The sequence below is a fragment of the Lathamus discolor genome, chromosome 3 (genome assembly GCF_037157495.1).
Source record: "Lathamus discolor isolate bLatDis1 chromosome 3, bLatDis1.hap1, whole genome shotgun sequence".
NCBI lineage: Eukaryota > Metazoa > Chordata > Aves > Psittaciformes > Psittacidae > Lathamus > Lathamus discolor.
In genome coordinates, this window is record NC_088886.1 from 66,143,293 (window position 1) to 66,170,605 (window position 27,313).

A 27,313-nucleotide genomic window follows, 5' to 3' on the forward strand; every position below is an offset into this window, starting at 1 on the left:
ATGGCAATCCCCTTCTGAGCTGCCAAACCTTCCCAATTCCCCCTCCATTTCAGCAACAATTCTAACATGCACCCTGAGCACGGTTCCTCCCATGTCTCCCCTCTCTTCATTAAGGAACCTGCTCTGATTTGAGCCACCAAACAGTTTTTGCTTCTTTCATTGCAGTCCTGTAGTTGTCACTCCATAATTAGACTATATTCAATATTCAAGTGCTCAGGGCTACTTGTCCTTGGATATGATGGGGGTACAAGTTTCACAAGTATCTAAAGGAGGACCCTGACCCTTCAAAGTTTGCAACATATGAAAGATGTGACTGATCATCTGCGGGGCAACCACTGGCCTGTCAAAAGACCTACTGTGCTCTTCCTAAAGGTACCTCGAGAGGAGATGAAACCTAAATCTTGCCCATCAGAAGCCAATAGAAGGGGGTTCAGCACTGCCGTGGTTTAACCCCTTCCAGCAACTAAGCACCACCCAGCCACTTGCTTCCTTCCTCTGGTGGGGATGAGGAGAGAATCAGAAGAGTAAAAGAGAATTCCTGGTTGAGATAAAAGACGGTTTAATGGGGAAAGCAAAAGCTGAAGACACAAGCAAAGCAAACAAGGTATTCCTTCAGACACTTCCTATGGCCAGGGAGGTGTTCAGCCAGGACAGCAGGGCTCCATCATGCATAACAGAGACTTGGGAAGACAAACACCATCACTACACATGTCCCCCTTTTCTCCTTCCCCCAGCTTTACATGCTGCACGTGATGCCCTATGGTGCGGGGTATCCCAGACTGATTTGGGCTGGAAGGGACCTTAAAGCTCATGCAGTTCCACCCCCTGCCACGGGCTTGGACACCTTCCCCTGGAGCAGGTTGCTCCAAGCTCCTGTGTTCAACCTGGCCTTGAACACTGCCAGTGTTGGAGCAACCACAATCCATTTCCTCATCTTCTGTTCCACAAAGAATACCCTGAAATACCCCAAACTCCAAATGAAAACCCCACAGACCTGCTGGCGCCTTCAGACATGGGAGTTTGGGAGGAAAAACCCCACAGCTAAATGCTTGTATAGCAAGAGAGAAACACACCATCATTGTAAGAACCAACACCAGACACAGAGAACAGACACACTGTATTCATTGTTCAGCCCAAACCCATCTCTATTGTTACCTCTTTGTAATAGACTCAAAGTGATCACTCATCAGCTGCTTAGCAGTGGTAGGAAAAACCCTTAAACCAACACATTTTGTCTCCAGAGCTACATTTCTCTCCAAGTTCACGCTGCATTTATGAGCAGCTTTGTTGTGTACATACAAATATATTCAAAAGCACGACTTCTTGCCAGTACCACCACTGCTGAAAAACATACAGCAATGAATAGTGCTCCTCAGGAGCGCCTGATGCAAGCTGTGGCTGTACCTAAACATCTTCCTGCTGTTAATGAAAGCCAACTATTGTACTTCATTAACCAACTAAAGGCTACTCAAGAGTTAGAATTGTCAGATTAATACTGAAGTGCCTGTAATTGAAATGTGAGGCCAGAGGAAGCTCCACAATTCAACCAAACATTAGGCTATAAAGGGAGCAGAGAATGCAGGAAAGCAGAAATGTATCTGCCCAAAGCTTTCAGGTTCCATCTCATCCCTAAGACGATTCAGTGCTTCCGAGTTTAATGTAAGCATACTTGCGAAGATAGGTTTCTAAAACAGATAAATACTGACTTAGTCAGTGGCAGAGAGCAAAAATAATCAAGATAGTGACGTGCATTTCAACTGTTCTTCAAGATCAATGGAGCTCTCTACTTTTATATATACGCAATTAAGCTATCAGATACTGAGATTTTTATATTAAGCCATCTATCTGCAGTACAAAAAGCCAATCAAAGTTTATCTGCAAAGTCAAGAACTCTTCTGCAAATAAACAGGGATATACCAAGAATATTTAGAACCAGTATTTAGCAAATATTTGGTCTTTGGGGAAGACGGATGCTTTTTTCTTATCCATTTCAACTTGATTTCACAAGGCAGGATGACTACAAGTTACATTTTGCTTTAAGGTCTTGTTAATCCCATGTGAAATTCTTGGTGTGCAAGATGAATAAAAGGTCCAAGTTTGGAGAGAAAGCTCTTGACTTGAATGCCTCTTCTTCCATGCCTGACCTAGCTCACCAAAACAGAATTGACCTTCCCACCCCCTGCCACTTTCATCTCCAATGCTACTTTTTGTTAGTCAAACCACTCATTCCTAAGCAGCTCCTGCTAACTTCTCCCCGGATTGCCTATTGGAAGGACCTACCCGGGCTCACAGTCTCTGAGCTGTAAAGCTATGTTCCCACACCCCGGCTCAGCAGATCTGCATGCAAACCACCACCATTCCCATTGGCACGTGGTGAAAAAATACCTGAATGCTAAGTTTTGCCTAACACAGCTCTCCTGTCCCGTGATCAGCTGTGTGGGGCTGACAAGAAGAAGCCTGAATTCACTCCTGGGAGGAACAGCGGGTCACCTCCTCTCCCCAAAACCCAGAGCTGCGCCTTCATAATGAACCGACTCCTCTTTGTGCTCCGTTTCGGAGCTAATCACCATTAGAAATCCTGTTGCCAGAGTAACTGCTCTGACAGAGTTGTCTTTCCTTGGTTCAAAGGGCCGTTCACATGTCAACTTCTTGTGCCGTGTGAGGCTGCTTTGGCGGGGGCAGCTGGGTCTCTCAAATCTCATTAGCACAGCTTCATTCAAGTATAAGGACAAGAAAGGAAGAGAACTGAGAGGAAAAGACTCCTTATAAGAAGTTCAAGGCACAAGGTATGGCTGTCTCATCTAGCAACGCACCTCTTGAAACTGAACGCAGAAATGTATCTCTGCATCACACAATAGATGCATTTAGGGAAACCTCCTTTAGCCCAGACCTGATCTCTCCTCAGTTTTAACATGGGTCCTGGAAAACATCCAGAGGTATCAACAGTCTGATCACTGCTCTCTTTCCCAAAAGGCGGTGAACAGAGTTACCACTGTGCCCTTTATGCGGTTGTTTCCATAAGCAAGGAACACTTGAAATAATAAAAAGGAAGACTCCAGGCATATAATACGTGTAACATCTGGCAGTATTTCTCTTCTCAGTTTTCACCGGTACAAGAGTATTTAGGAGACACAAACAGTTGTCTTGAATTACAACCAATTCAAACCAAAATTGGTCTCTCATGAAAACATGTTTAAGGACCATTCATCTCCACTGTGTGTCCAACACAGTGAGTAAACACTGGCCTCAGTGAAAACCTGCCACTGTGCAAGAGATGGGAAGGCAAGAGTCATGCAGTATGTTTGCTTCCACTTACTGACAGGCAGAAAATAGCTTTCAGCTGAAGTCAGAATGCTCATGGCTGACTGAAAAACAACAGAAGGGATAAACACTCATGAATACCTATTATAACTGCTGGGGGAAAGGGGAAAAAAGCCCAAATGCACAAAACACTCCAAAACAACTGGAAGTTTACAAAAAGATTAACTTTCATCTTATGCAATGCTCCCCCATACACAGAAATCACTTTGAATGACAAACAACATCCCATCTCAAATTCAAATGTTCAATTCACGAGTGATCTGTGAAAGGTGAAGAATGAGTGAAATTAAACCCCAATGTTCTTGCTAAGCTGAAGGGCCAGATTTCTGAAAAGGAAAGCTGGCTTTTCGAAACCCTATGACAAACTTTAACTCTTCTTGCAAGCTTGTGTGTTGGAGTAACACTCATGAGTTACTGATCTGATGCATTTACAGGCCTTTGAGAGATCTCTGCCTATAAAATGCATAGAATAATAACCTTACTGGAACTGGTGCTAAACCTGATGCTTGATAAGATGGTGATTTATAAGGAAGGCTAAGCAATATATTCACTGTACTACATCTTTGACGAGAGCGTGCTCTCACTGTAAAGTTAAAGGCCACAGTGGTACTTTTAAATCTGAGAATATTTACATTTTGTCATGAGGCTTACTTGAGAAATTGGATTCTCTGCTTAAATGATAACAATTGTGAAAAGGGAGTTTTACACAAGGACAAGGTAAAAACAATTGGCTTCATGCTTTGAACTGCAAGGAAGGGAAACAGCTTCAGAAAAGTCACATTTGTCACCCTTTATTTTCAGACACCAAACATGAGGACAACCGGGAACTCCATCATCCAAGCCTGACCCTGCATAACTTGCGTCCCATCTGGAGCTGACGTGCTCATCTCTTGCTTCCTCCCCATCTTTGTTAGAATCCCAGACTGGTTTGTGTTGGAAAGGACCTTAAAGATCAGCCAGTTCCAACCCCCTGCTGTTATCCAGGAACATCCCAGCACTCAGTGCCTGCACATACAGCGGGCTGAAGGTTCTCTGCAAGCTGGTTTGAACAATGCACAGGTTTATGCTTCATATTCCATGTTTACAATAAGTAAATGTTCAATAAAAATCAATTTATTCCACAATTACATATTAGAGGCGAAGCAGTAATAACTACAAGAGCAAGCACTACCCACAACTGCTTCTGAATGGAAAACATTAATGTAAGCACCCATTATTAAGGCCATGGTGCTTGTTATTTTGAATTCAATCCATTTTTAAGGCAACTTTTATACTTCCCTGTTTCAAGGGCAGCCTGGCATAATGTGCTATAACACAGAAATGAGTGCCGGACACCTCTAGTATCTGGGCTTGGATGGGGGAATTTCTTGTCTCCTTTCTGGCTGGGGGGAAGCCAGTTTGTATTTCATGTGTCCTACATGCCTTGCCAATAGATTTTCCTGTCCTGTTGAAGGGGACATTTCTGCCAAGGGACATCTCCATTATATGTCAAAACCTCCCGCTAAGTCTCATCTTCAGAACTTTTCTGCTTTAGTTCTTGCCAACAATGATGAATGCATTCTATGTAACACTATTAGCAGTCAGTTTAACACCGTGTTCTTGTGTGCAAGCACCTCTGATACAAAACTGAGGCAAGCAGATGCATGAAACCAGCACACAATGGAGGCTGTAGTTGCACCAGATACCACTTCTAGCAGGAAAATCAGGTGAAGGACTTTTTAACCCAGGTCTTTCCAGTGATCTGGTTTATGCTGCAGTCCAACAGTCAGGTAGTATGAGCACAACATTCAGCCAGAAACTTCTCAAGCTATTCTTTGCTGTACAAACAGTGTGCTGCAAAGCCACACACGTAGAAATGAGTCGTCATTCTGCACCAAACACAAATCCACTTAACACTTAACTAACTTCCATTTTACTTTATAGCATGACCAACAAGGGTAGGAAAAGGAAGTGAGCAAGAGTCAAACTATCTGACCAAAACAATAATAGTTTCTATAGTGCAAAGCACCAAAAGCATTAGGAAGTTTTACAGTACAAAGTGGTTGGTTTACAAACCTTTGCTTCTTAAAACAGTCTGATTATATACATGCATGATACCTGTGATTTTACTACTTGACTAAACCACACTTTGAAGTGCTGGGTAGTCATACAAACCAGAGAGCTTTCACTCCCCTATTGTTTCCCCGTACTTCCCAAGCACCTATGCACGATCTAGAAAGGAAAGCATCTCAACACAGCCTTCTGGTGAAGCAAGGTACTTCACACGGGACATGCCTCTGCCTCAGTGAGAACATGGCAAGCACAGAGATGTTTAAACCACTGTATACATTTTAAGTGCTATCACTATTTCTGCTATGTGAAACTTAATGCTTTTGCAGGCTCAAAAGACTCAACAAATGAAAACAGGTACTTCAAGAAAGACAAACTACAGGAGACATGGTATTAAACAATGCCAATGCCAAAGCAAACCTGCTCTAGTGGAAGGTGTCCCTGCCAATGGCAGGGGCTTGGAACTGGATGAGTTTTAAGGTCCCTTTCAACCCAAACCAGTCTGGGATCCTGTGATTCAGCTGGCAAGTCAAAAGGTAACATGCTATTAAAATAGCTGGCTAAGAACAAAGGCATCTCCACCACAATTTCATGCCATGGAAAGACAAGCAGCTTCCTACACTACGCATGCAAACAAACTGACCTTTTAAGTATTAATATTGATGTTTGTTGCTACAAGCAAGTGTGTTAACATGAAGCAAAATCCTTGGCTAGCTGTGAATGACTACGATACAATGATAGAAAAGCCTGCCTTGTCTGATTAACTCATTGTCTTCCTTGTGGTATATGTTTTACTATAAAGCTGTAATTTAGACAAAAGCTTATTTAAGATTAATCCAGTGAAAGCTTCAAAGTTGCTCCCAAAATAGTAAGACAAATTTTAATACAGGAGCCAATTCTTACCTGAATTCCCTTTATCTCATTATATTAAAACAAATTTGTCTTCATTTATGTCTCCATTACCTTGTAGGGCTGTTAATTTGCTGGATATGAAGCTATCGTGTGATTGCTCTTATTATTTGAGGGATTTAAATTCTGACTATAATAAACAGTTACCTTCAGGGTGGAACAAAGTCAAGGCTACTCATGTAGTACTCATTAATGGAATGAAAATAATTGCCAACATAACCCACATTACAAAGAAGTCAGTAGTTTTATTGTGTGATTACAGAGGATTCTCAAAAGTATTGAAGTTGCATCTTATTGCTAAAGCACACCATTATCTCACCCTACTAAAACAATTTTACAGCTCCTCAGATGCAGATAGTTTCCAAGAACTATTTGGCTATTTCATAATACAAGTAATTAGGAAATGCATGTACGAACACATGCATTTTATACTGAAAAGTATCTTTGCATGTCCACCACAGTTAATAATTGAGTTCAGCTACAATGGGCTAAGTTCAGTGTTAGTGTGTCTGCAAGACTTCATATAATTCTCCTTAAAATCAGTTTAAAACCATACCTTCCTGGTACCTTTGGGGTTCTGTGATGCTTTCACTGAAATATGTATTTCAGCTCTGGCTCTTCAGATATAGCAACTTTTCCTGTCTTACCAGGCACAAAAATAGTTAGAAGTAAGAATCAGTATTAAATATCTTGAATCAATGCCACAGGTAAGTATGACTAACACTGTGCATCAGTCATCCAAACTCAGTGACCCAAATCACTCTCTCCCAAGATTAAGAAAGCAAGTATGTCAATAAATCATAGACTAGCTAGAGTTGGAAGGAACCTTGTGTGACCTATATGGAAGAACATTAACAATTTGCAAAGCAAACCCACAGTAATACTACACAGCAACATCCAAAAGATCCACAAACACATCATTGCTTCTAAAAAAGCCTAAGCTCTAGATGCTCACCACCAACATCAAGAAGTACAGCAACGCTCTTGTCCTTCAAAACCTTCCTTAAAACAAACCACCAGGGAGCTAAATAAGCCACCTCAGCTGAGGAGTTCCTTGTCCACCAAGACACCAAAATGTAGCTCTTGGACATTACCATTTCCACTAGAAAAAGTTTACTGTAACCAAGACTGCTGCTTCCCTCACAGATGGAATAAATCCTGCTCCAAAAACACTCTCCACAAATCCAACAGCAATAAAAAGTCATCTACTCTATTACTAAAGGCTAAATTCTGTATTTGTTTTGTTTTCTGTGGCTTTTCTGCAAATTCAGCTGTCATAAAAGCAGTTTCCCACCAGAGCAGAAGCATCACAGAGCATTTAACATCAATCTCACAAAACATATAAGCCCCCCTTTGCACTTTAATCATTTGCTAACAGTTACAATAAGATTGTATTAAATATTTAAACTGCCCTACTTAATGCAATTTACCTTCAAAGGTCCATTTCCAGAGAATGAATTCGAATGATATAAATGTCGAACACTTGATCAGATTTATTGCACTGAGGAATATTTCTCTTGATACAGATCTGAGGAGTGAAGGCTAATGGCTTGAGTTTTATTACTTTTTAAGCACTTAATGGGGAAATTTAGACATTTTCACAAGACTAAGCTTCAGCCAGAATGGAGCATTTACAGAATGACAGCGCAGAAGAAAGCTGTGCCATCACTTTAGAGACTACCAGCTCGATGGTGTTATTAATAGAGAGATGAATGTAAAGTATTTATCCAGATAATTTGTCACACAACAGTTAGGCCTGAGTGCCTCTCTGCTAAACTGGGAGAGGGAAGAGAAGCAGAAGAAAAGCAGAAACTGCTGCCTGCAGCCAACTTTCTGTACTGAACTGGGACCAAAATGCACAATCCTAGGGGAAGAGCAGCAACCTGCGCTAGTGGAAGGTGTCCCTGCCCATGGCAGGGGCTTGGAACTGGATGAGCTGTAAGGTCCCTTCCAACCCAAATCAGTCTGGGATTCTATGAAGACAACTGAAGTCAAACAGCTTGTAAAACAAGGAGCTAAGTGATGCTGCTCAAGCTAAACTGAACCAGTTCCTGCAGGTGAGCAGGGGATACACACTGGTTAGTTACCCAAGCACTGACAAATTACAGATAAAGCTACCAGCCTCCCACCTTTTCGTTCCAACCATGTCTTCCATAAATATGCTAAGCGCTTACAAAATACAAAAAGTTTTGCTTGTCCAAAAAGACTTTATTTTTTAAAACTGGAAGACAGGAGGGAGTCCTCAGATTTCAATTAATATCAAGATACTTATCTAATCCATCATCAAATGCTATAAATTTCCTACATTTCTCATTAGTTACACTATTGCACAGCTTAAATCTAAACCTACCTTTCCTCACAACGTAAATTATGATGCCTAAAACACAAGCAACTGTATCAGCCATCAGAAGAGGCATAAATGATGAGAGCAAGTCAATTGTATCTATGCTGAACTGAAGCTGATTTACTCCTCATCACTTTCTACACAACAATATCTCCAGCAGAAGTGCCTCTAGCACACTACATCTCTTGGAGTCTGCACTGACTTGAAGCCGGCAATAGCCTGTCTTTACTAACATTAACAAGTTTTATGCACAAAATTCAATTTTCTACAGAAAAAAGTCTTTCTTCAGCATCTGTCAATAATGTTCCTTCATTAAGCGCATATAGGGAAAGGTTTGTTTTTTTTCAAGTTCTACATTTAAAACCATTTTGGTGACTCTGAAAAGCATCTTCAGCCTTTTCAAAGGGCACTTTGAAAGACACTCCAGAAGGTACCTAACAGCTTGTATCTTGTATGCATGCAGTAACAAGCATGCTTGTCTCTCACTTCTCTTCCCTATCCCTGTTTAGCAGAGAGGCACTCAGGTCTAACTGTTGTGTGACAAACAATATGCAACACACAGTATCTTGTGTGCTGAGAAGTCTTGGGGTTTATCACACTGAACCCAAAACGAATAAGCATTCATACATTTATTAAGAAAACTATTTGCTTTTTAGTCTTATACCAGCTTTCTAATAATTACTCTTCTGCATTAAAGCTCCCTCAGGTGATGAAACAGCACTCACTCTGAGCAAGGTATTACTTTCTCTGTCATTGCTATCAACCCTGCAAAAGCTGGCTGACAGCGGCACGCTGCTTTACATCCAAGGACTGAGAACAAGTCCTAGATACTCCCTTTAAAATCCAATATAATGGTGTTCCACAAACAATTCACAAATGTATGATCACCACATGAACACACATTCCCATTTCTAAATCACATCCACTTCATGCTTACTAACATTGATTGTTGATCTTAAATCCACTGCCAAAGGACCACACTGGTTTCCCCCAGACGATGGGATGACTCCTGACCATGCAGGAACACTGTGGGTGTTGTCAGCTCTGTCCAGTGCCCGTGGCCACAGCGGCACCCAGCAACATCCTCCTTTCTCTGGGCATCACTGGATCTCACCCCATCATCGTAAGGACAAAGATCCTTCCTTGAAAGAAGCTCTACTGGAAATGAAGGCTTAAATCACGCTGACTGTGATGACACCCATCAAGAAACCACTTCTCCCAAATCTCAGATGCTAGGCAATTCAAATGAGCAAGGAAAACTCCTCCCTTCCTTATACAGCCTTCAAGTGTTTGAATTTCATCCTGGTGGGAACCAGCTTATTGACATGATATTCTCAGTATCTCAGGCACAGGTGTTGGCAACAAAAGGATGAGCCCATCACACACAGTAGTTGGCAGCATTAAGTAACAGCCAAGAAAACACAGGAATTTTAACCCCAAACCGCCCCAAGTTCCTAAGGAACTGAGGGCGTGCACAAGGAGCAACCAGTTGACACCAAACCAGTTTGCAAGGGTCTCCATTTTCTAGTAATCCCTTAATAAAAGTAGCTGACCTCTGTGCCCAACAGCCACATTTAATGGTAGGATAATTTTCATAACAGAGGCAGCCCACACAGTGCTATCCATCAGCTCACTGCTTCAAATAAGAGCATGCACTGATAAAAGAAGTCTACATGGATCACAGGAAGATTACCACCTCTGGAAAGGCAAAATTAATGAAATGCTAAAATACATATAAACGAGCTACTCAAAAAGTAGTTTTATATTCTACAGACTTAGCTCTGACTTATACAACACAATACAATATCATGCTGTATTCTCTGTTTTCCACCAAACAGTAACTAGATCCTACAATGGAAAGAGTTTGGCCATGTGCACATACACAACTCAAATAGAACCATAACCCAGCCTGGTTTGTGTTGGAAGGGACCTTAAAGCTCATCCCGTTCCAACCCCCTGCCAGGGGCAGGAACACCTTTCACCAGAACAGGTTCCTCCAAGCCCTGTCTACCCATTTTACTTCAATTTCAGAAGTGAATCCAGACCAAGGGATCTCCATAGAGAAAGAGGAAACCCCATGTATTTTAAACACAGCAGCAGTGCCGGATGTTTTCTGGCATAGGAATTCTGAAGACTTAATGCCATCACTTATTCTGGCTTATTGCACACACCACCCCCCCTACATTCATGCAGCCTTTTAACCTCTGAATACACAAGTGCTAATCCCAGAGAAGCAAACAGGTTCAATGGGATTTGCATATGCATACGGATTAGCTGAAAGGGAATGATTTGCAATGCATTTCAGAAATCCCTTTTGAAGAACAATCTATGCTAATAATAAACTTTGATGTTTAAAACATGTTTGTTACACAACAGAGAACATTACAAAAGGATTATGTTTATTACATCAGTTTTAGATGTTTGATAGCTCAGACAAAAAGCACCCCTTTATTATAAGAGGAAAAAGCAAGCTATTCTCTTTAATAAATGTTACTAAATACACCACAAACACACGCAGGAACAGACAAGTTATAGAAACTAGGAGATATAAACGCAGTATCAGCATCTTGGCAAGAGCATTTTTGTTTGCCAACTCAGACCAAAGACCTTCAATGTGCTGGAGACCAGCAATAACAAATACAACAATTACTCTTTGGAATCTCAAAGGATTGCTACAAATACCACAACACAATGCACCAACAACCCCCAGGCTTCCTATTGCCTCCTGCCTTTGTTCTAACAGACTGCTTTCTACCCTGAGCACAGGTTTTGTTTCCAGGTGCTCCAAACCCCCTCTGGTGATGCTCTGAGCAGGCTGGTGGTGTTCTCACAGTTTTATAGTAAGGGGCAGGGGGCATCTTTCCTTAGGTCTGCTCTTGTGACAAGCCCCCTTGTCAAAGTGCAGCTATTGTCACTGCTCTTTTCAGCTTCTGTTACAGCTCCACCAGGAACTGCAGCATGGCAAAATATAGGGATGTATTTCCATAATTCAACCTAGCTAACAGGACATCTGACTTGCGTCTATTCCTCTACTGAGAATAAGGCTCTGCAAGAAGACAGTTGAGCAGTGGTGATATTTTCCCAAGGTACTAAACACAAACAGCAACACAAGAGCCTAACACAGACTGTAAAGTGACAAGGAACAGATCAGCAAATGAAAATCTAAGCCCATAATTGAAAGCATGCTTCAGCGTATTAAAAACCACCATGTACTGAGAGATTGGTAGTAAAACACCTTGTGTTCTCAAAAAGCAGCGCTGGATTGCTATAGATGGGAAATGATACTCTACGCTTAACATCACAAGGAGGGTAGACACTGTCATTTTCCACCATATGCTTACTGAACTGAACACAACCTCCACCTCTGAGAGAAGCAGCACAGTTCTTCAGATGAGCGCTTGTGTCACATCAGCACACAGAACAAGGATTTAACTTATGGATTCAATACAGGCATTGCTGACACACACATGTTCAACAGTGAATTTTCGTATTTGATAGAGGACCTATTAATATGGTGGGACAATGATAAAACCCCTATTGCATTTCTGGTCCTGACTGAGGTGGAACACATCGAGCAGCATAATCTCCACGTTTACACCACCAGCTTCAGAAAAAGCAAAGGGTTTAAAAAATAAGGAATTTTCAAGCTTTTTCCCCCATTCCAGAACTTGTTTTCACTTCAGTTTGTGCTGCTAATGGAAAACAATTCCTAACTGCTTGCAAGACACGCTATGAATATGCTCATAACATTTTATCTCTCACACAACTCCCATGATCCTATAAAACAGACCGCTTGCGCCTCTCATCCATGGGCCTATTGCCAATAAAAACCAATTGACCACCAAACAACTACCACACATCGTGCCCAGGGTTTCTCTTCAAGTCTGTACTAAGAGATATGAACCTACTGGACCAATTCTGAACCTTCAAGGACTGAATTCTTTCACAGTTTGATGAAATGCATCAATGTCTTTGTTTCCACCAAGGGAAGGATTTGCACATGATGAACGTGGCCTTTCATTTATTGTACTCTTCAGAAGATGTAACAGCGGTCACCCAGCTCTGCATCACCAGCACCCATGTTTCAAGTAACGTGCCTCACTGCATCCACTTCAAATGAAGGCTTAAAGAAAGCACCATAAAACTGACCCTTTAAAATCTAAGTGTCACATGGAAAGCTCTGCAGAGATCACAGTTTTCTACAGTGAATGACGCACTTACCAGAGCTGGAAACCTCCCTGGAACTTTTACTAGCACCACATCATCCCCCTCCTCTGTACACATCACAGCACTTAAACACCATACCCCGGACTGTACCTCCTCATCCCATCATTTAATTCCAAGAATGAGAAAAACGGATGCAGACGTACCATTGCAAGATATCTTTCTCTTCTTTCCTGCACTCGCATTTGAGTCTGGGTGCAGAGAGGAAGAAATCTGCCAATGACATGGAGCTGTGTGGTGCACTCAACACGCTGGAGGGAGAATTGGGATCCAGAAGGGCCTGGACAGGCTGGAGAGGTGGGACCATGCGAACCCCATGGAGTTCAACCAGGCCAAGTGCAAGGTCCTGCACATGGACTGGGGCTGGAGAGGTGGGACCATGCGAACCCCATGGAGTTCAACCAGGCCAAGTGCAAGGTCCTGCACATGGACTGGGGCAATCCCAGCACAGACACAGGCTATGGGAGACAGGCTGGAGCAGCCTTAAGGAGAAGGACTTGGGGGTGCTGGGTGAGGAGAAGCTCCCCATGACCCAACTTCAGTGTGTGCTTGAGCCCAGAACCCATATGGAATAATAAGAAAATGAAATTTGGAACTTTTGAACACAAGCAGCTTAAATATCCCCAATGTTCAGATTGAAGAGCAGTAACTGAGTCTAGAAACACTGCCCAGGAGTGTCAGGAAGGAACATGGTGGCAGGGCCAGGATTCCTCATGACGCCACACTCTCCAGGCAGGGAGGTAAACCTTGAGTCCTTGGCTCACTCACAAGAGGCTATTAAGTCCACTGCCTCCCTCTGTCCCCAGCTGCCACCAGGCCCACTGGCAGGAGGGAAGGGGCTGTACACCTGGAGCACCCCCACCCATGCTGTGCTCCACTGACACTAGAACATGACATTAAAGCATTCATTTTATGCTTGTTTATAGCCCAACAGGCTCTTGGAAGGGACCTGAGGGTTTGAAGCTTTGGGCTAAGCTGTGCTAATGACATCCCTGTTATTTCTCCTTCATAAAAGATGGAAGTAAATACACATATCTGGAGCTGGCAACCAAAAAGGTGTTTCCTGGTGTTGCGGCAGCAAGGAAGAGCATGGCAAAGCCTCATCAGGCTGATCCAGGCCATCAGCCACCAGCCTAACTAAGGACCAATGAGAGCAGCACATCCTTTTGGATGCCGCACCGCATCCATGGGTGCTTTCCTGAAAGCCCTGAGCTGTTCCTTGCTCAACTCCAGGGAATCCCAGGAGCCAAGGGAGATGCTCCTCAGCTGTACCCTGCACTGGGAGGCCCACCAGAGCTGCCAGTTCCCAGATGCAAAAAGCTTTCAGGCAGTATCTAGTGCAAGAGTGAATATTGCCTCTTCCTCAAACAGCTGTCAGCAAAACAGGACTGAGACTTTATTTACTTCCCATTAGAATGATTAACATTTCCTAATGAAAACACATCTATAAAAGCTGACTTGATAATACTGATAGCAAGTGACAGCCTTTCCCTGCAATCCGGCTGTACAAGGATTAATTTGTCATCTTCCATCCCTTGGTGGAGAATGTGTAATTCAAGGTACCCCCTTCAGACATAGTCCTTCAACATGACATTACAGATACCATTTGGATTCGGAAAGAAAGCATTTCTGGCAAATGTTTACACACAGACACGCTCCATAATGAAAGATTAGTCTGATCTGCAGATAAAGCATCCAAAACCAACAGCAAAAACACAGCCCCAGAGCTAACTGCGAGGTCCAAACTGGGAGGCAGCAATGGCAGAAACCATTACCCAAACCTAAACAAAACACAACCCTAAAAGAAAGCATGTTTTCTTAGAGAGACATGGCAGCAGCAGCGCCATCCATGGGATGAAACACAAGTGAATTGCATCAGAAATCTTCCCCTAGGTGCATCTGCACAGAATGTGACAGGTCCAGCAATGCCTCAAGAGTGAGGTTCTGAACTCTGACACTGCAGAAATCACAGAACCCCACAATGGTTTGGGTTGGAAGGGGTCCTAAATCTCACTCAGTTCCAACCCCTGCCACAGGCAGGGACACCTTCCACTAGAGCAGGGTGATCCAAGCCCCTGTGTCCAACCTGGCCTTGAACACTGCCAGGGATGGGGCAGCCACAGCTTCTCTGGGCACCCTGTGCCAGCGCCTCAGCACCCTCACAGGGAAAAGCTTCTGCCTAAGAGCTCATCTCAGTCTCCTCTGTTCTGGCAGGTTAAAGCCATTCCCCTTGTCCTGTCCCTACAGGCACTTGTCCAAAGCCCCTCTCCAGGTTTCCTGGAGCCCCTTTAGGCACTGGAGCTGCTCTAAGGTCTCCCCTTCAGGAGCCTTCTCTTCTCCAGGCTGAGCCAGCCCAGCTCTCTCAGCGTGGCTCCAGAGCAGAGCTGCTCCAGCCCTCTCAGCATCTCTGTGGCCTTCTCTGGACCTGCTTAAGCAGATTCACACGCCTTCACAGTAGATTTCAGCATCAACATGTATGTACGTACATATACACACACAAGACATAAAATCCTATGTAATCTTAAGGACACAAGTGGGTGCCCTTAAGATGGGTTTCATCTCCCCAGAATTAAGAAATTTCAAAGTTCTAAATCTAACATGAACAACCAGGAGGTTTCCAGCATTTTGCCATCCCTGTACAGTTACAGAGGTACCCACAGCAACATAAAGGATCTCCATGCTGAAAGCTTATGCTGCGAGATGTAAATACCTTTTACTCTGATCACTACTAGGCATACAACCCAAGTGAACTGCTAAGCTACAGGGACAGACTCAACTCTGCACCAAAATTAGATTCAACCCCTTTTGTTTCAATTCAATTGATGGTAAAATTTTATCCTCTCAATATCTGAATGTTTGCTTCTCCTCTGCCACGTCAGAGAACTGGAGAGCCCGCAGTTAAATGGGTCAAAGCCAATCTGAACATAAAGCAGGGAAAGACGTGCAATTATGGATACATCATGAACAAAAATAAAAGCAATTCTTATGCATTAATGGTACATCAAGCTAATTCAAGAAGGCCAAAATCATTAAAAAGGCATCCCGGGGCAGTACGTAGCCATTACAACCCTGTGCTGACAAGAAACATTAAAGTAATCATTTCCAGTGTCATTGACAAAATCCATTTTGATAAGTAGGGAAAAAAATCCTAACCCAACCCTATCTCTTAATTGGGAAATCTGAAGTAAAATGGACCTTATTAGCATTTGATCTGATTTTTACAAGATAATTCCCCCATTCAACAACTCTGTATTCCAAGTATCAGGAATTTATTATGCTCCTTCGTTGGACATGCGATTAAGCTAATCCCCTGGAACCTGGAATCTGTCTTTCTTATTTCAAAGTGAAATTCAGGGCCTGCCCGGTGCAGCTCCATCTTCAAACTGCATCAAAGGTTAGACCCGAGTGGGACCTGGGTAAAGGTTAACAACAACCCTCCACAATGGTCAAACTCCTGCTCTATGTTAGCACACAAGCTCTTCCACACACCAGCCAACTGTTACATCGCAGATGCCTCAACACTTCAGGCACGTAGGAATTTGCAAGCTCCATCACACTATTGGAACAGTTCAATTTGCAAATCATTACTGAGGTATTGGAAAAGGAGAGATTCATCATACGCACACACCAAAGGTCTAAGAATAAGCACCCTGACAAGTGCTGGCCACAAATTAGAGTTTTCAGCTTCTTAAAGAATTAACAAACAGTTATCTAAGAATACACAGACGTGCCTTCACTATACAGCCTTCACAGAAAGTTACTGCTGACAAAAGGGAAATATTTTTGTAAAGCAGCATTTGTGTAACAAAACAGGAACCTATGGACTCAATGATCTCAGAGTCTGTCTTTCCAACCTAAATGATTCTATGGTTCTATGCTCTGTTACCATCAACAGTGAGTTTACCAACGCCAATGAAGCACTGTAAGCAGTGTGTTTGGATTTAATAATAATAGTCATTCAAATGAAATTCTTCTACTAATCAATCGTGAGGAAAATAAGAAATGGGTTATGAGAGACAGAAGTCATAATAGATGACAACTAACAGAGTTCAGTGGATGCTTGGAGGGGAAAGATCAGAAATCTGATTTCTCGTGTGTGCAATGAAGGAGTAAAAGACCCCTTAATGCCACTCCATTTCTTCCTCCAAAAGGTAGGTCTGCATCACAACAAGGCAGAAAACAGAAACAAGAACTTCCATTTTAGAAAAAGCTTGTAAAACAGCACCTTTTGTAACAAAAAGGCTCCAGGGAGACCTTATTGTGGTGTTTCAATACCTTAAGGGGACCTACAAGAAAGCTGGAGAGGGGTTTTGGATAAGGGCCTGTACAGACAGGACACTGGGAATGGCTTTAACCTGCCAAAGGGGAGACTGAGATGAGATCTTAGGCAGATGAGCTCTAAGGTCCCTTCCAACCCAAACCAGTCTGGGATTCTATGATTCTATGAAAACTAGAAGTTGGTATGTTAAAGAAAAGCCTGCCATGACTTGGACTGGTAACAAAGGCTTGGACAATGGAAGTTTACAGTTTCAGATTTACCAACTCACTGGCAAGTCAGAGTTCCTGAAAATTAGAAGGGAGAGAGGAAGGACAGAGTGCAGTTGGGCTCTAAATGATGTATGTGAATCCCAGCTGATGCAAACCACCACACAGTATTGGACTTGGTTAAAAAAACATCCAACAGGAGGAGCTGCTGTGTGCAAAACAAGAGCACTGATGCTAATGTGACTAAAGCAAAACAAATCTCACCTACTGAACCTGCTGCAACAGCCACATTAAGAAAACAACCCCAAATCACCCAAACACCTCAGAATAAAACCCTACCTACAGCAATCAACATCATCCTAAAGACTGAAATGAAGCATTTATCAAAGGGACTACTGGCAAAAGCTGTGGGACCTTGATTAACATAATTACCCTCACAGACCTAGAAAAGCAAACACTTGGAGCTTAGAAACACCAAGCATTACCTACTCTGGAATATAATCAATAGTGAGTAAACCCTGTACTTAAATCCCAGGAACAGATACCCAACCAGCTGGAAGCAAAGTCTAAAACCAATTTCAATACGGAGAAAACAGACTTAATAGGTCTAAGAAGCTTCATGCCTTACATACAGCTACTAATTGTCAACAACTATTTTGCCTTAGCTACACACAATAAACCCCCCTGTGTTATCCATTAATATAGTAATGAAATGCAGTAATTGGCCTGCACCCCTTTCATGTTTGCTGAAAATCACAGTTCATGTATGAAGGCTGCTGGCACTGACTCAGGGTTTGCTGAGAATCATATGAAATGCTTAAGAGCATTTAGAAGACCTCTGCATAGCCTGTCCCTCCTCCCTTCATCCCTTTGTTCACTGACAATATTTACATCAGGAAGTGGTTTTCTGGAGTCACACGATGCTTTCTGATGTTGAATAATTGGATCCATTTATTCTGCAGAGGACGTGAACACAAAGAGAAGTTATTAACTGATGCTGTGTGCTGCCTGCTCTTCAGCAAACAGGGCTCACAAGTCCCTTGAGGGAGACGCAAGAGTCAGTGCCTCCAGAGGCTGTATTGCAGAATTCACTTGAATTTAAAGCAAAGAAAACCAAACACAACCAAACACGACCCACCCACTTCCAAACCCCAAGCAACCAGCACCCCATCAAACCTTTAAACCACGGGTATGGGGTTCAAGTCATGCAACTGGGCAGACGTTTAGCTACCTTGGTAAAGAGAGGTCCTGATTCCTTTAGTCTAAGATGAAGAGGAGCCACTCCAGTTTAACAGCACCTTCAGATAATGTGATATTAAGCAGAAGGCAGCAAGGTAACAGACTGGCAGTACATAGCGAAGACTCACAAAGCACTAAGATATTCTACAGCTGATGTGTCAGCAATGCCAAGTCATGAGCCATTGTGGAAAGTTTTACTGCACGACATGAGGTGTGACTGCATACATTTACATTTCATACTTATCAACATACAAAGAAGTTAAAAAATTGGAATATGTGTGCAAAATCAGTGTGCATTTTATGATGCTATCTTTAATTGCCTATTGAATACAATTTCACATAATACATGTATTGCAGAATACACCCCATGTGCTGGACTGCACCCCCAGACCGTGAGTCTGCTGCACTCGGGGGAGACCCCCCTGCAGTCCTGATCCGGCTCTGGGGCAACAGCACAAGAGGGACGTGGAGCTGCTGGAGAGAGGTCAGAGGAGGGATGGAGATGCTGAGAGTCCTATCACTACTGACAGGCCCTGATGAAGAGTCTCTCTCGAGCATCCTTGTAGCCCCCTTCAGACACTGGAAGCTGCTATGAGGTCTCCACGCAGCTTTTCTTCTCCAGGCTGAACAGCCCCAATGTTCTCAGCCTGTCTCCATACAGGAGCTGCTTCAGTCTCCTGCTCATCCTCATGGCTTCCTCTGGACTTGCTCCAACAGCTCCATGTGCTTCTTATGCTGAGGACACCAGAACTGCACACTGTGCTGCAAGTGAGGTCTCACCAGAGCAGAGGGAAGGAATCTAATGCTCCCTATTAACAACTTGCCCTGGTCATTCACACACCTCACTTTATGGGGTTAAGAAGCTGCTTTGTTTCCTGCTGAAACAAACAGCAAAAATTGTCAGGAATTGGATTTTGTCCCAGACCTGTCTGGCAACTGTAGCACATTTATACAGCAGCATTCCTAATCCTAATAGTTGGCAAATAGGAAATAGTTGTTGGGCTGCCATGTAGGTTCAACAAATCCTTGATATTCCTTATAACACATGATCAATTCTTTCTACTTACTACTGAAACTGAACAGAGGCGCAAAGAAGCTTCCTGGAAGCTTCCAAGTTTATCACAGCAGCTGTGTGCCAAGAGACTTGTCTCTCAGAAGGTCCATGAGAAGGAAGGAAAATAAACTAAGATTAAAACCATCACCTGCACAATGATGCACAAACACCACAGCTTGGAATGCAACACTAAAAAGCTAACTCTACCCAGCACTCCAACTAAATGTACTAACAAAAGCCCCTAATGCTTCTTTGAAATCCATATTCAATATGGGAAATCTAGTTAGTGAAAACAGTAATTTCTGCAACTAGTTCAAGAGTAAACAGGGAGCAAGGCATAAAGAGAGAGTTTCAGATGCTGCCCTGTGGAATCCTACCACCAGGATGGGTAAGAACACCCTTATGTGGAACTAATCCCATAGTATTTTCTATTTAAAAATGAGAATGTTTTGAGGGTTTTTATAATGTTTCCTGTCTTTGTAAGCATCTCCCACAGGTACTGAGGTGACCCTGTCTCACGTAACCAGAAACAGCACAATGTAAAGCCAGCAACAACACCCCTGCAGAACTCTGAGAAGTACTTCAATGTAATGCAGAAGGTTTTTACACACAGAAGAACTGCTGTGATGAGGAGAGGACACGTTCAGCCACTAAACGACCACAGAGAAGACAGCAAAGCCCCAAGACTCCCGACTTAATTTCCACTAGAGGGTGCACAAAGCCCATCTCATACAGCAACGGCCAAGGTCAGCATGCTTCTCCAGCCACAGAAGCTCCTGGGAAGGGTGGCTCTTCCAAGAGTGGTACAGATGGTCAGAAAGAACTTTTGGTTACTTGGTTTTGCCTTGTTTTGTCTTGTGTTCTATTTTGAGACGGTAAATCATGGTCTTAGGTACCTCCTATAAGGCCAATTAAACCACTACTGCTAATCATGTTTTAAATCACAGTTAAGCTGCCAACACCAAACGCTCCATGAACGTCACACCTTACTGCTCATGATTACCCTGTTCCTATCAATTTTCCCCATTTATTTTCACTGTCTGAAATGTGCAAGACAATCTTCAACTACTTTGCACAAGCAGCCTCTCAGTGTCTCCACGAGCACTGTAAATAAGGAAAACTTTGCTAAAGTAACTCAAACAACAAAGAAAACTGAAAAATAAATGAAGATTAAAAATAGCTTAAGGCTGAAGGTCCTGGTAGAGAGCACACCACTAAAGATGTGCTGTGTTCAGCACATGGAGCCCTCTACCTCTCTTTAGGTAATATCACAGAATCCCAGACTGGTTTGGGTTGGAAGGGACCATAAAGCTCTTCCAGTTCCAACCCCCTGCCATGGGCAGGGACACCTTCCACTAGAGCAGGGTGCTCCAAGCCCCTGTGTCCAACCTGGCCTTGAACACTGCCAGGGATGGGGCAGCCACAGCTTCTCTGGGCACCCTGTGCCAGCGCCTCAGCACCCTCACAGGGAACAGCTTCTGCCTTATAATCCAACCTGAACTTTCCCTGTTTCAGTTTAAACCCATCACCCCTTATCTTATCACTACAGATATTAGTATAACAAAAGATATCCCTAAAACCAAGCACTTTCTGCAACTAAACAATAATGAATACTTCCAAAACAGGAAAGTACCTGAGCTCTGAGACATCAGTTGTTATTTCAAAAGCCAGGTACAGTATTGTGTGATAAATGAAAGAAGTTCTCTTTACCATCTTGGAAGACTCTCTCCACATTGAGCCCATACGTAGCACAGGTTTCATAGTAAGTGCATCTCTTCAGATCATTTGATAACTTCCTTGCTCTGGCATCATCTATGACACGCGGATTACTGGAACTGATGGCATCTACAGCAACAACAGGAAAAAAAAAATACATCTTTCAATGAAAGCATTACCTTACAATTACCAATAACCCAAGCACTGAATCCAAGTACAAACCATAAGGCTTTATTACTATGAACACTGAATCATATAATCCCAGACTGACTTGGGCTGGAAGGGACCTTAAAGCTCACCCAGTTCCAACCTGCTGCCATGGACAGGGACACCTTCCACTAGAGCAGGTTGTTCCATGCCTATCCAACCATTTTACACCTACGTCTGATCTTCATCTCCCCTCTGGCAGGTTAAAGCCATTCCCCTTATCCTGTCCCTACAGGCCCTTGTCCAAAGCCCGTCTCCAGGTTTCCTGTAGCCCCTTTAGGCACTGGAGCTGCTCTAAGGTCTCCCCTTAAGAAGCCTTCTCTTCTCCAGGCTGAACCAGCCCAGCTCTCAGCCTGGCTCCAGAGCAGAGCTGCTCCAGCCCTCACAGCATCTTGAGATTATCATGCCAAATGACTTTTAGGTCTCCCATAAACATCAGCATTAGCTTACCAGTAACGCTCACCTGTAGAATGTGAAGCACAAAATATGACACTTTTCTAAAGACAAAAACCTTTTCAGTAGAGAAACAATGGGACGGGGGGAGAAATGGTACCAGGTATTACTGCAGCACTTGAGGAATGTGTTAAGATTTGCACACAAGAGAGCTGGCCAACACTAAGACTCAGCATTCAGCACTTATTATAAATGACTGAGTCTCAAACCTTGCTGTAAAAGCACCCATGCGACGTTGTGTGAACACACTGCAAAGCTAATAAAAATGGTATTTACCTAAACAGCAATAACCCCTCATACCTCACTGCAAGAGCTACTTTCCATGCATGCTTTTAAATTTCAATGTAGAGCTTATCCATAGGAGCTGGAAAACACACCTTACACCAGAAGAAAACAGCAACCCTGCTAAAGTTTCTTTGTTGCTACCCCACCACAGCAAAGAACTCTACAGAGCTTATACTGCTTGACTACCATACAGTGACAATGCTATAGACGTATCTGAAGCAGCAACATCTTTTGTTCTGGTGGTATTACAGTTAATTCTTAGCTCTGGGAACAATAAGTGTTAAGGTGAGATAGCAGTGCAATCTACAACACTGCAGCTACCACATCACCCCCACCACAAGCACTGGCTTCAGCAATTAGAGCTGCTCAGGATATTTGCCTTAATATTTCCTACTGTCCAAGGCAGCAAAACTACATCTGTTATTTGGGAAAGAAAAGGGTCTCATGTGAGCATGAAGCCAGTGAGTATTGCAATGTTGCATCTCAGGCTCTGTTCGGGGCCTCACGTGACCATAGCTCGACTGATGTTCTCACTACCTTCGCATGAGACCCAATGAATTAAACCAGAGCAGTTCCTTGGAGAGCTGACCACAGCTTGATTTATTTTGTTAATCACAGCAGAGGGCGCTGAGAACATTTAACTAGGATGGAACTGAGGAACAACGTTGGATTCCCGAGGCACATTCAAGGCTGCAGCCTGGCTCACCGCAGAATAAAGAGGCAGAGGAGAATGTTCAGAATCCCAGACTGGTTTGGGTTGAAAAAGACCTTGAAGCTCATCCAGTTCCAACCCCCAGCCACGGGCAGGGACACCTTCCACTACAGCAGCTTGCTCCAAGCCCCGGTGTCCAACCCAACATCAGGCAAGTGCTAACATTTTGGGAGAGATTTCATTTCACAGCTCATTTCCAGTCAACACCAAGCTGGATGTGGAACAGGTACAAGTAGATTAACGTATTTAACAAGCAGATTTATGTATTTCATTTCACGGCACTGTTTGACAGTTCAAGAAGCCAAAAATCTGTATTTTTCCTGATGTTTACTCACAGAATTAGAAGTATTTCCATCTTTAAGTGAGTCCAGAGGAGGCCACGGAGATGCTGCAAGGGCTGGAGCAGATCTGCGCTGGAGCCAGGCTCTAGCGCAAGCTGCTCTAGTGGAAGGTGTCCCTGCCCATGGCAGGGGATTGGAACTGGATGAGCATTAGGGTCCCCTCCAACCCAAACCAGTCTGAGATTCTGTGATTTGAAAAAATCCCTTTTGCATCAGTGCTGCAACAGAAAAATAACTTCAAAGAACCAAATTCCTTTCTCAGAATAATGGGACTAAAATTGAAAACCCCAGTGTCAGAAGTGCAGAAATAAAAGAGAAACATTTCCCCCCTCTCTTTTTTTAACTCCAGTTTCAAGCTGAGAGCGTGGCTCTTCAGAGCAGCTCATTTCTGCTTTCTGACTGTAGTTTCTGCTATCCTAGGACTTTCTGTGTCCCTGCTTCCCTTTTCATTTCTTTATCATCTGTTTCCGCCCTACAGCCTGGTTGTGATTCCTCCTTCTGTGCTCCCCACACTTCCCCTGCCTTCATGTGGCAGCTTGGCAGGCAGGCAGGGGAAAGCAAACTGCTCTTTGACAACAAGACTGACAATAGAATAAGCTGAGAGAGCACTGAAAAGCTTTGACATCCCCCGGGCCAGTGGGATAGACTAAAAAGGAAGATACCCAAAAGCAGTCCTACAAGGGCAACTCACGACATTAATGTGATGCACTGGCAAAACAAGGCAGGAATATCCAGCAGACACCTCAGATGCCAAAGAAACTGAAATATTACTGGTACTTTTCCCTTGCCACATTTCCCCATAGGACAGCTATGGCTTGCTGCTGCTTCAGAACATGGTTTGGGGAAACAGGATGGGGGGTGTGTGTGTTTGTTTCAGGTGGCAAAACACTGCCACTGCATTCCTACTTGATTTTAAGGGTGGTCAGAGATACTGAGCAGGGTCATGGTTCACATCTGCTTCTTAAAACACTGCTGAAGTCTGCTGATCTCTGATCCACCTGCTCTTAGGAATGGCAGGGTTTTGATCACTTCTGGATACCAAGCTGAACAGGTCTGACTTGCAGCACTTTGTTACACTGCTGTTTCACCTGCCCAAATTCAACATTAACACCTCCCTGTGGACCCACAAACCCACTGGGACCAGCAAGAACTGAAAAGATTTCTTTGGAATACTCTCTGCAATAACCCCTCTCCCAAAGGTGCTGCAGGGATATTTGTCTCCCACCTCAAATCAGTCCTTGCAATGCTACAGCCCTGCTGCAAGGCAGCTGAGAAAGCCCAGCGGGCAGAACAATCGCCCACTGATGAAGAGCCAATTTACCCATAGGCTCTCATCATCAGATGAGTGGCAAGAGGACAGGGGAAAGGATGGGACATGGCTTTGCCAGCTTGGAACAGAAATACACTCATAAATCAAGGCTGCACTTACCCTGGGTTCCCACTAGTACCATTGGAATTTCACTAGTGTTCCGATAGTTAGCCATACGGCTGTAGTAGTGGTAAACAGTCTGGAAGCTAATTTCATCTTCCAAGCTGAAGACAAATATAACAGCATCCACCCACATGGCAAACTGCAGAACACAAATGGAAAAGGCATACGGTGAGAAAGCAGGAAGAAGAAAACAGATAAACAGTCTTACCTTACTTGGAGGAAAATACACATCAGAGAAACTTAGTGACAATAAGCAAGGCCTTAAAAGTGGCCAAAAAGGATGAGTTTCATCACTCTGCAAGTGACGGGGATCTGCGATACGCAAAGGTTTTTCCCCACTCTCGCAAATGCATCTCTCCTTCACAGGTATGTGATATTACAAACCCAACTACTATCAGTGCATATTGGGTTCGATTCACTGAAAAAGAAAACATTGCAGCCACTGATTTGTGACTTTTAAATGAGTAACAATTATCTCTGGGCACTTGACTGAGTGCCCCGTTGCAGTGTGTTATTTCCCCACCCTGTGACTTACATGCATACACAATCATGTTTCAGTTAATGCCAGGACAAGTGTTACAGTTGTGGTCTGACAGCATTGTCAGTAATTCTCACACCTTCATCAATGTCCGAAACACATTACTTTCAAATTTCCCATTCAGCAAACAGCACTGAGCGCCTTGTTCAGCTTTCAGAGTGAAAATAAACTATTGTCTCATGGCATCAGTAATGTAAAAGACATAAATATACAAGTGCTAAGGCAAGAAGGTCCTGAAGTGACCATGTAAGTGAAGAAGTTTCAGCTCACAACTGAAATCACAGAATCCCAGCCTGGTTTGTGTTGGAAGGGACCTTAAAGCTCACCCAGTCCCAACCCCTGCCACGGGCAGGGACACCTTCCACTAGAGCAGGTTGCTCCAAGCCCCTGTGTCCAACCTGGCCTTGAACACCGCCAGGGATGGGGCAGCCACAGCTTCTCCGGGCACCCTGTGCCAGCGCCTCAGCACCCTCACAGGGAAGAGCTTCTGCCTAAGAGCTCATCTCAGTCTCCCCTGTTATGGCAGGTTAAAGCCATTCCCCTTGCCCTGTCCCTACAGGCCCTTGTCCAAAGCCCCTCTCCAGGTTTCCTGTAGCCCCTTTAGGCACTGGAGCTGCTCTAAGGTCACCCCTTAAGAAGCTTTCTTTTCTCCAAGCTGAAAGAGCCCAACAAATAAAAGACTGTTTAAACACATATTCCACAACAGTAGATGTCAAAAAAGCACTAAAGTTAAGCTTACCTCACCTCACTGCCTTTGTTTTTCCCTAAGTGACTCCATTCCTACCCATATTCAGACCAATGGAAACAACCTTTGGCCATTTGTATTCATGCTCTTCATTATATTACTACTATATTACACCAGGTAGCTTGGGGACACACTGAGCACGCAGAGAGCTGCAAAGAGGCTCCACTAGGAAACTATTTGCTAAGTTTTACACCACTACCTTACCTTTGCAAGCACTTCCTTGAGCCGTACAAACCCTTGCAGTTCTCTCCCTGCTGTTGCAGTATTTCAACTACTTCCCTCACTCGTTTGTAGACTGACACGCTCTCAGTTTTCATAAGGCATCCCAAGCCGGCATATGCAAAGGGAAACTAAAGAAGAGCCAACAGTACAAAGCTGGAAAGCACTTTCTGTACTCAAGTTGCTGAGCTCATCACATTTTCCTCTTTCAGAGTCAGGAGCTATTAGTACATACAGCAAATTAGCCGATAATTTAAGTTAATGTGCATATTCATGACTATATTGTGCTAGAAGCCAAATCTCACCACTGCATCTCTTACGGATGGAGTGTAATAATAAGAAAGAAAGGTTTGAGGTTTCCAAGCCAGTCAGGAGGACAATCTTCGACATGGTAACAACAGGACAGCATACACACAGCCCTGTCACTGCCAGAATGTGGTCAATCACCATGCTGTTTAATATGAACTATTTAAACCAGAAGGTCTATCCGAAGACACCGGAGATGGCATCATTGGAACTTATTATAGAAGGGTTCTCACTGGTCAGCATCACACTGAGAGCTCTTCCTTAAGCTACAACATCCTTCCATCAGTTTGGAAGCTGACAGTCCCTCTAGACTTCCTTTCATCAGTGTGTAGCAGCAACCTCCTAATGAAGATCTTACAAGGTGTCCCTGCCCAGAGCAGGGGGTTGGAACTGGATGAACTTTAAGGTCCCTTCCAAACCAGTCTGGGATTCTGGTATTCCTTTTTCACGATTCAGTTATACATATTGATGAACCTGAAAGCAAATATATTATTCCAGGAATGAATAAGCATTTTAAAGATCTTTAACAGACACACAACTCAAAATAACACCTAAAAAATCCAACATCATTTACACGTGAAACACATCTTCTGAAAGGTGAAACTGCACTAACACCTCCAACCTTCCTGTCCTCATGATTTGCTAAAGAACAAATATCAGCCACAATATGAATTCAAACTTCTACATTTACTTAGACTAGACCAAAGGCCAAACACCCTGTCTGTTAGCATGCA

At 43.4% G+C, this 27,313-nt stretch overlaps 1 protein-coding gene across 6 annotated transcripts in view; it reads right to left on the minus strand.

The window, feature by feature from the left end:
* Positions 1-27,313, minus strand: part of AGAP1 (ArfGAP with GTPase domain, ankyrin repeat and PH domain 1) — a 327,080-nt gene that overhangs the window by 188,279 nt on the left and 111,488 nt on the right. For all 6 annotated transcript variants that reach the window (XM_065669649.1, XM_065669647.1, XM_065669648.1 and 3 more), the window contains exons 5-6: positions 24,769-24,910; positions 21,336-21,470 (exon numbers count right to left, since the gene is read on the minus strand). In XM_065669649.1, the coding sequence (XP_065525721.1) occupies positions 21,336-21,470; positions 24,769-24,910 (277 nt within the window). The remainder of the gene's footprint in view (positions 1-21,335; positions 21,471-24,768; positions 24,911-27,313) is intronic.